This window comes from Hippichthys cyanospilos, chromosome 10 (assembly GCF_059441005.1).
Source record: "Hippichthys cyanospilos isolate Australia breed blue-spotted pipefish chromosome 10, RoL_Hcya_1.0, whole genome shotgun sequence".
NCBI lineage: Eukaryota > Metazoa > Chordata > Actinopteri > Syngnathiformes > Syngnathidae > Hippichthys > Hippichthys cyanospilos.
The window spans coordinates 849,245-859,147 of NC_142378.1; the positions used below are offsets into that span (position 1 = coordinate 849,245).

At 44.4% G+C, this 9,903-nt stretch overlaps 1 protein-coding gene across 3 annotated transcripts; it reads right to left on the reverse strand.

Annotated features, from left to right (window-relative positions):
• Positions 1-123: 123 nt before the first annotated feature.
• On the reverse strand, positions 124-9,444 carry LOC148416460 (centrosomal protein of 135 kDa-like). Of its 3 annotated transcripts, none has more exons than XM_088424823.1 (25): positions 9,223-9,444; positions 8,849-8,969; positions 8,483-8,670; positions 8,077-8,244; positions 7,860-8,001; positions 7,662-7,746; positions 7,467-7,595; positions 7,199-7,405; positions 6,532-6,597; positions 6,272-6,422; positions 5,682-5,899; positions 5,017-5,172; positions 4,810-4,954; positions 4,618-4,691; positions 4,246-4,397; positions 3,575-3,690; positions 3,348-3,502; positions 3,014-3,069; positions 2,522-2,690; positions 2,323-2,433; positions 2,036-2,221; positions 1,742-1,951; positions 1,451-1,653; positions 1,206-1,310; positions 124-570 (listed from the first exon to the last, which is right to left on the reverse strand). In XM_088424823.1, the coding sequence occupies exons 2-25, from the start codon at positions 8,965-8,967 to the stop codon at positions 438-440; spliced, it is 3,444 nt and encodes a 1,147-aa protein (XP_088280949.1). In that variant the 5' UTR covers positions 8,968-8,969; positions 9,223-9,444; the 3' UTR covers positions 124-437. The 3 variants fall into 3 exon arrangements, with proteins under 3 accessions (XP_088280949.1, XP_088280948.1, XP_088280950.1); XM_088424822.1 differs by having other exon boundaries at positions 2,323-2,457; XM_088424824.1 differs by having other exon boundaries at positions 487-570; positions 1,172-1,310; positions 2,323-2,457.
• Positions 9,445-9,903: the final 459 nt, after the last annotated feature.

Genomic DNA, 9,903 nt, shown 5'->3' on the forward strand with positions numbered 1-9,903 from the left:
TGAATAAATAAAAAAATGCATTTTTATATATATAAAATATATATTCATACTTTCAAAACTATGCAGTTTTATATTTGAAATACATTTAGAGTATAACGTATGGAAAAACTAAATGTCATGTTTATTTCACAAACGTAAATCAGAAATCTATATTTATGACAGGTACAAAGGATGGAGGTAAACAACGTTATACTGTACAGAAAACTAGAAAATCCAACATTGGCGTGAAACAGTTGACATAATTCTACGGCTCAATCAATATTAGTTGGCAAATGATGCTGTTGGCCTTTCATTTATAAGGACATTAACCCCCAAAATATTCAGGTTGTATATACATTTGATGTTTTTGTGCTTCTCGGTGAATATGTAATTAAGTACCTTGTCTTGCAAGCGTTCTCATTTTGTCTCAAGTGTGGATAAACGTAAAGAATAAAGTATTAATTGTCTGACTTGTCAGTGGAGCCGTTGACGGACGTACGGCGCGAAGCCGAGGAGACGTTGAGGGACGACGAGCTCCGCAGCGGCGAGATGGACACGCCTTGGCGGCGGATCTCCTGCATGACCCTCTCGCTGGCAGCGCAACAAACAACCACACTGTCACCACGCCGCTGTTTTTTTTTTTTTTTTTTTTTTTTGGTAAATCCGATTTTGTAATTATTTGGATAGATAATCGAATTATTCTTTGAATTCATTAAAAGTGCCGTAAATTTACCGTTAACCGCCAAATTGATTGCCAACCAAGATTATCTTTGTGTCTAGTAACATCTAAAAATAACATGGAAAGAAAAAAATCTGATACATTGATTAATAGGGAAAAAAATCTGGGTTAGGGTTAGGGGTTAGGTAGCGTAATTTTGAATGAACTCTTTCAGTGCCAAACGTTATCGGAAAAAGCAACAGGCCGAAAGAAAATGATGCGCTACGTCAATGTAAACACGGGCGGTATCATATGAAAGATTTCCATTCTTGACTTTGAATAGCATGTATGTTGTAAGTGTGAAAACACTGCCACCCAGTGGTCACAGTTGTCACTACAGTGCTCAATTGGCTTACTGTATAAGCATTAGTCAAGGGTGTCAGCCCTTCATATTTGACGATATTTTTATTATTTTAAAATACGAGAATTCTCGTCCATGGCACCGAAAGAGTTTTAACAATGACACGCAGTGACCTTCATACGTGACTGGCATCAAATGAATAATCACCGTTCGTAGCGTTCTGACGTCAGCTGCTTGTTGAGGGTGTCCATCTCTGCCTGCAGCTGGGAGACTTTCGTGCGGAGGTTGGACACCTCCCTCGCGTGCTCAGCGCTGTCGTATGGTTAACAAAGAACCAAAAAAAAAGTAATTAATTGTCCGTGAGTTCACGCACTAGTATACGCCGATTAGTGAAACCGGCGCACGGATGAAGAAATCGGACAGGTGCTCCCGTGACCGTTGCGCGGCCTTACTTCTTGTCATCGGCCGCGGCGAGCCTTCGGCGCAGGACCTTGAGCTCGGATTCCTTCTCGCCGGCCGTCAGCTGGGTCCGGACCTCTTCGTGGCGATGGGCGGAAAGGAGCTTCTCCAGATTTTGCACCACCAGTCGCTCGCTGGCCAGCTGCTTTTTCAGCAGCTCCGCTTCCGAGCGCACGTCCTGCAGCTCTCCTTCCACCTGCATGCCAGGTCAACATTGATGACTGTATACACACGTACGCTAAATATCTCAAAAAACCACCCGGACGGACAAAAGCCTCACTCACCCTCTGGAGCTCCATGCCCTTGGACGCGAGATGGCGCGCGGCCACCTCCTTGGCGGAGTCCAGCCTGACGCCGAGATCCCTGAAGGAGGCCAGGTCGTAGGCGAGTGAGGATTTCTCCTCCCGGGCCTTTCGCAGCTCCTCCTCCAGTCGGGCCACGGTTTGGGCCAGCGTCAAGACCTTGGCTTCGTAAGCCTGCAGAGCTTGTTCGTGCTGGGAAACACAAACAAAGTCGTGATTCAAAACCATCGACTTTTTCTTACGATTCATTGGGGTGCCTCGGAGCGGGCGTCTCACCTGCTGAGTCTGCCGCTCCTTATGGATGACGGCGTCGCGTAGGTGGCGGCGTTCCGTTTCCGACGCGAGCAGCTCCAGGCGGATGGAGTTCTTGACCTCCTGGATCTGCTGCAGCCTGTGCTCCCGTTCCTCCGCGCTCACGTTGGCCGTGCGGTAGCGCTCCAGGAGGTCCAGGTGCTCCTGATCCTGCGGGTCCAACGCGCCGCAATCAGCTTCAAGTGTTTCAAGTATAGTTGGAAAAATCAAGCCAGTTTCGATGATGGATTTGCACAGCGATTTTCTCCTGCCTTTGACTTCAGCAGACTCTCAATCCTGGCCACTGCGGAGATGTAAGAGTGCAGTTGTATTTTCAGCTCATCGCGCTCGCGTAAAGCCGCTTCCATCTCCGCGTGGACGACCTGGGTGAGGCGAGGGAAGCCAAACTGGGCCCTTCCTTGGCTGCTTTTCAAATACGACGGACGGTAAACATAAGGACGGGATTCTTACCTGGTTCTCCCTGGTCATGGTGCTCAGGTCATCCTGAAGCCTCTTGTTCTCTCTGAATGTGACTTCTTTGGTTTTTTGTAGTCCCCCGACCGCCAGCTGGGCTTGGTCCATCTGTTTGCGCAGGCCGGCGAGCTCCCGGTCGCGGCTGTTTAGCGCCCCCTGCAGCTGACTGAGACCACACAAAAACACAATTAAGTATGGGAGGCGTTTAAAGGGGAGTTGACCCTAAAAAAATAAGGACCATATTATGTAGTCAAGTAGTCAAAAAGAACATGGCGATTATTTTGTAGGATGTGAATGAACTTTTCCAGTCGACGGCAAGGGGAAAAACGGCCATTTGATTTTGAAATGGATACAAAACAAGTGGACTTTGTTGCTTAATTCATAATCCAGAAACACAATAAAAAATCACAGCAGAGCGATGTGACTAACGGCTTGTACTGAACAAACGATAAAATACACGCACACATAAAAGGGAAAAAGCCTACTCACGCAATAGACCTGTCCATGGTGGTTACCGTGAGCTTCACGTCCTCAAGCGTCTTTGCCTGAAGGATCAAAACGGAATTACAGAGCAAGGGAAAGAATATTCCTGGGTCAATTTGCTTCATTTGCCAGCGTAATCGTTTGTTACAGCGTACATTTGTTTTTATTTGACATACGGGACAACTCATTCGTAGTGTGTTGACTTGAAAACATCCTGGCCTTTTGAAACAGAACGGACACAGTGGTGGACACGAATGAAAGGAGGGTTCAGAAGTAAGGGGGAGAAAACATCAAACACGAGGATTGATCTTCTTCGTGGACAGAGATTAGGTAGAGCTACCTTATTTTCAAGTTCCTCCTGAAGAAGAACCAGCTTTTCAGCTTTTTGATCCACCTCATCTTGCAGGCCATCCTTCTCCTTATCCAAAGCGGAGAAGGAAAGCTTAAGACGTTCCACTTCCTGCTGGTGCACGGACACCTGCTGACGCAACAACCCTGCCGGACAAACGCAGAAAATTCAGACGGACGAATCGTGAAAAAGCGGCGTTCAGCGGCAACGTCCCTCACCGATGGTCTCGTCCTGAATTTCAATCTGTTCTCGAGCGGCGTGCAGCTCGGAGGTTTTCCCGGACAGATTTTGTTGGAGCTCAGAAAGCGAAAACTGCGTCTGCTCCTGCTGAAGCCTGACATAAAATCAAAACGGCAATTTTTACTTTTAGTTTAACGGCAAAGACTGTACTATAATGTATTTCAAAGTTTTTTTTCTGGGATGTCTCACTGACCATTTCATGGCTGATGTGCACCATTCTCATGGCCACCCCCCCAAAAACAAAGCTTCAGTTTGATCTTCACAAACTTCCATGCGCTGATATATATGTTTTGTAGGGAGGGAGGGCTCAAACCAAAATGGCTGACAATTTGTTTTTTGTCCATACCTCTAATGGTTTGTCATTTTATTTTGAAAAGTTTTGAAAAGTTTAAACTGCGCCACAATACACAACTAAAATAATTGATCCTTGAGAATTTTTCGCGCAACCTATTATGATAACGATGTCCGGCCAATTTCGTATTGGTTGATCTTTTTCTTTTTAATTAGGTTATTTTAGCCCAGCTAACTGAGTTTCATGACAATGTGTTCGAAAAGCCTAAAAAAATAGGAGAAACGGAAAAAAAGAAAGAGACATTTTCGAGCAAACGTTACTTGCATGAAGTGACTACTGTGTGTTTTGCAGACAAACCTCAAAGCAGAAGCCCTTTTCCTGTCCTGCGCCACCTCCTCTGCTCTCTGAAGCAGCGCGCTGGCCTGAACGTCAAACTTCCGCTCCATGTCCCGCTTGCAGTCCTTCAGCGCAAAGAGCTGCGAACGCAGATCCAAGTTCTCCTGTTCCAGCTTCACGCCGCGATGCACGAAACCGAAATAACAGAAACCGAGAATGAGCCCGAATTCATCTCATGTGTGACCGTAATTCCCCAAATAAAGGTAATAATGTCATTGAAAAAAAATCTCATCTTTAAGTTACCTTTTATTGGAGCCAGCCATATTTTTGGCCTTTTTTTTGAAGAAAAAAAAACGATATTTGGGGAACCACGGTAATAATAATCGATCTCACATTGTGAATGCTGTTTTGCATGTCAAGAATCCGCTTTTCTTGGCCATGTCCATCCGGGAGAGCAGACGTCTGGCCAACCGTAGAGAGAAGAAGCAAAATGAAGTGCAAAGATTCATTTCACAGGTATCTGATCAATTAATTACAAGTGAGGGAAAATACTCAAATTAGAGATTAAATGCTGCAGAAGCATAGCAACCTTAAATTCCTCCATCAGTAGGTCTCTCTCCGCCTTAACCTGTAGAATTTTACTTTCCGCAAGCCTGAGTTCCTGTCTCAGGTTCAAGACGTCGTCTGATGCGCTCGAACTTTGGCGGGCGTCCTGCAGCTGCTCTTGTACCTAAATGAGCAAGAGCTTTTAGGGGCCCATCTCAAATCTAAACATCTTGGCAGCTTTTTCACCTGGTAAAACATGACTTTGAAGTGGTCTCTCTCAGCAGTCAGAGCTTTCACGTTGGTCTGGATGTCCTCCATGTGCTCCTCAACTTCTTCAAGAGCTGCCTTCAGTTTGTCTCGCTCCTTCCCCAAAGTGAGCAAGTCTGACTCTGCGACATTTCCCTGAACGGTGTCCAGACAAAAAAACAAAAAACTTTTACTCCTCCCACACATGTTGAATACATTATGAAAATACAGCGGTGCCTTAAGATATGAGTGACTTTGCTCCTTTGTTTTGCTCTAGAAAATTCAGTTACACTCACTTCGTAAGACGTTTTTGTAAATAGCAAACATCTTGAAAAAAAAAAGGGGGTTTCCATCCGTTTAATGCCACACTTAAAATTTACAGTCAAAGGAAACAAAAAACAGAATTACACATTTTGTGTTCAAAACAACCAAACTGTTGCCTTCAATGCCCCTGCTAGCTTAATGCTACAAACCACTGACATTGTAATGATTGACATGATTAATCAAGATTTGATGAGCCTTTAAATGCCCCCACTAGTCTTACTGTTGCATTGGGATTACTATCGTGTTTGTGGAATATAAATGAAGCGACAAAACACAGAATGAATTCAAAAGTAAAGAAATCGTGACAAATGCAGATTTCTGCTATAAGCGCGTCTCATTACCCTGCCGATTTTGCCCGGCGGACTCCTGCTCCGAAGCGGACTCCGAAGGGGACTGCCGCCCCCCCGGGCCGGTCTGCGGCGTTCGGCTTCCTGGCGGTAGCGGTCCCGCTCTTCCTCCAAACTCTTGACGAAGGCGTCCAGGCGTGACGGCGAGCGTTCCCTTCCGCAGACGCCGTGTTTGACCCGCAGGGCCTCCAGCTCCAGTACCATGTCTTTCTCTAGAGGTCGGCAAAGTGAAAATGTCCTAACGTTGATAAAAAAAATACTTCAGATACACAATCTGCTCTTGTGAAACCTTATTTTGTTCGATCGTTTGATCTTATCATCAACCTTTTCAATCAAAGGGAAAGCATCGAGAGAGGACAGTAGGGTGCTGAAATTTCACCCGGATGGTGACGACATGTCAAAGTTCAACGTGGCGCAAGCACTAGTTATCGCACTGCTAAAATACTGCAAGAATGGCGTGGAAGAAAAGGACCCAAAATGGTCAAAATAATGCACAGTGGTTAAGAAGGAACCCAAATTGGAAAAAAACTTCAACGATCAAACGTTTTAAATGGTAAAAGTGGAGAATTCCCTCGGAAACTTACCGGCGGACATCATCTTCTCCACTTTGTCGCGTAGCCTGATTTTCTCCGCCTCCAGGAAGTCCAGCGTTCCCTCCAGTCTCTCGTTCTGGCTTCGAAGCTCCAGCAGCTGCTCTTCAAGTGACCCTTTTTCAAAGTCCCGCTCAGAAAGCTCCTGGCATACAAACCATTGAGGACAGTTGCAATTCTGAAATGTTGCTTTGGTGTAATTACATTGTTCAAAATAATCAAAAGGTTCACAGTATGCATTTTGTAATACATACCGCTCTTATTTTCTTAAGCTTCTCCTCAATGTCGTCAATGACTTCCCGTTGACGTTGAATGACTTCCTGCATTGGGGCAAAAACATCTTCGATCGCGGAGGGAAACTTTCTTCGGTTACGACCCAAAGACGTAAACGACACAAATTTTGGGTCCAAAAAAAACCAAGCCAAAAACCTGTTTGATGCAAACTAAAATAGTCCATCTATCTCCCCCTTTTTCCACTATGTCTCCCATTTTCAAACTTGTAACTTCGAACGAGATATATTCACTTTTTGGGCCCGAACGGTTCTTTATGGCTCTTCAGATATAGCCAAACACAATGGGTCGAATGGCCGATATTTGCCGATGATCTCAACTTGTTATCTTTACGTAGCTTAACCGTTTACAGCAGTTGTACACAATTAACATGGCTGTCATTGTTTATGACACATAAATCAATTCCATAACGTTGCATCCTTCTATCATGAAATGCGCTGATGATGAAGCTGATTCCGCGGGCTTGTCATTCAAAAGGAAGCAAATTTTTACTGGCAATGGTTAGGTGATGAATTGACCATGATGTCACTACTTTACACGCAACCTAAAGTCACAGTTTGTTCAATAAAAAAAGAAATCAAATATTTTTTTTCCAGCATTGAAAAATCAAATCAATCGCGCCCTACTGACTTTATTATCCTGCAACTCCACGTCGGCCATTTCCAGGGCTCGCTCCTTATCCGTCTCCATCTGCTTGGCCAGGTCGTCAATGTGTGTCAGCTCCCGACACAGTTCGAAGTTCTTCAAGGAGAGGTCGGCCATTTTGCTGGAGGACCTGCGCCGCAGTCCCTCCACCTTCTGCTCCAGCGTCTCGTTGCTCTCTTGCAGGAACTCGATCTGCTCGACAGAGGGCCGCTTTTTAGCAGCCCCAAATGGCGGCTGATCATTCTGGACGGACCTGAAGGTTAAGGTGGGCGATCAGTTTCTCGTCGCTGACGTTCTGAGCCTCCAAAGAGATGACATCGCGAGGTCGGCCTCCGCGGAGCGCGCGGTTCAGACGCTCGATCTCTCGGTCCCTCTCGCCCACCTAGGAAACGTCCCGTCCACTTTAAAATGTAAATGAAGGTTATCCGACGATATGCGGGTTACTTACTCGGGCATTTAACAGTTGTATACATTCATGGGACTTGTCTAGCTCTGATTTGACTTTTGTGATTTCATCCTGCAGCTCTGCAATCCTACAAACCAAAATGGATGACAAAACAATTAAAGGAGGACTCTAAAGATTTTTGATCGCAACTTCAAATAGTCCTTCTCTTTGCATACAAGTAATTAAAAATGAAACGGCGACCTGTTATCGGCCAGTTGTAGGAGATCTGCTATATATGGATCATGGGGTTGGGCAACGGGATACCCGGATGTCAAGGGCGGAGGGATGAGCTCGTCCGTCTGCATCCTCTGACGACGGAAAGCGATGCTGCGCTTTTTCCCACCTTTTGAAGCGACACGTGAATAGACCTTAAATTTGCCATATAGAAGCAAAAAAAAAATCTGAGTTTGGACATGACCTGGCGTCTGCACCACCGCTTGCAGGTTCTTCTCCTGCAGCTGCACGATGCGCTCGGCTTTGGCTTTGCTGTCCTTCTCCAGGCAGCGGATCTTGTGCGCGTACTGGTTGTTCAAGAACTTTATGTCGCACGTGTCCTGCTCCAGTTTTCGGATGTGGCCTTTCAGCTCTGAAATGAAAATATGGTGTTATCATGTGGCATCGTTAACCTTCATTTTTCACATATGACAAGATCTGAGAAATGATGAGTTTGTGTAGTTGTTATGACTCAATCCGACCAGTAGATGCCACTAGAGTGGCTATTTCATAACGCTTCGAAGCATTGACTTTTTCTAAATCAAGATGGCAAAGACCTCAAACGCTTCGCACGGCTTCACCGACACATCTCTAGTGTTATCACATCTTACCTGTGGTTATGTGTTCCAATTCCTCCTTGGTCTTGAGGAGCTCAATGTGAAGATCGTTGTTCTCCCTGACCAGCCTTGCGTTATCAGCTCTGTAGGGCTCCAGGAGGGCATCACAGTTTTGGTCTTCTTTTTGGGATTTTGCTGAGAGTTTTGCATTGCGTAGACTTTCGGTGGTGTGGACCAGATCGCTGAAACAAATAGCAGGGATCGTTTTCGAGTTATAGTGGATTTTAGGTGTAAAATTTACAGGGAAAACCAAGGCAGGTTCCTACTCATGACAAATTTTATGCTTGAATATAACTGTTGATTCCAAGTTTTTGGAACTGCCCAATTTTGCACGGCAAATGCAAGATTTTTTTTTTGTACCTGAAAAGCTTCTCGACGAGGGGCAGGTTTTCAATCCCCAAAGGATGTCTGTAGCCCAGCTGGTCCAGACGCCTCCTCAAGTTGTTGTATTTCCTCTCTGCGCTGCTTTTGCTTTCCATGACTTTTTAATAAACAGTTACGGGTCAAAATGACATAAAACGAATAGTTCTTAGCAAAATGACCACGACTATCATTCAAAAACAGAAATCAATGGAGTCTGTTTGGAAACTACTTAGCTAGCTAGCTAGCTAACATTAGCGAAAAGTTAGCGACACATTTTCGTTCTTTGCAGCCTGCACATTCACCAAAACAGCGCAAGGTGATGATTTTATTTACTTATTTTTTTATTTTAAAATGTGGTTTAGTCAACCTACCTCCTTGGGCGGAAGGAAGCACTTTTGTTTGACAGCTACGGCATTTTGCGTCCCAGAAACGAACGCTTTCGTAACAATTAAACCATTAAAGTAGCAAATATTTTATTAATGAATAATATTCAGCAGCACGCACTTTAAGGAAGAGTTTTTCAAGCCGCTGCAAAAGTTTGAAAAGAGCGCCGATGACATGAGGTTTGCATTCGTCACCATGGAAGGAGGAAAACAAAGAAGGGGCGCTCGTAAAATTCACCAGCATCGCCCGTCTTCACGAACTCGGGAAGGGCGGTGTAGAACAATAAAAATAAAAATAATAACTAGAAAATAAAATTAAAAGCAAAAATAAAGACCACCATATAGTATAGTATATAACAAAATTTAGGTTATCTTTTTCAAAAAGCACTTTTATAAAAATACTACGTTATACGCAAATATAACGTGATCGACAAATTATCCGTTTCTTTAGAGTTTTACTCCATTTATACTATCGTATTTCTGTGGTCCTCCATATAAGTAGACATGTTCTTAGTGTAGAATGAAAGTAAAATGATTGCTTTTACTTGGGGAAAAATGTTGAGCATTTTTGCTCTTTTTGTGACGTTAGGACTAAACCAATAAATATCTTAGTTTACCTATGTTCTTGCACCGTCAATTTGAATTAATGTCCTGTTTTTGAATAGCAAT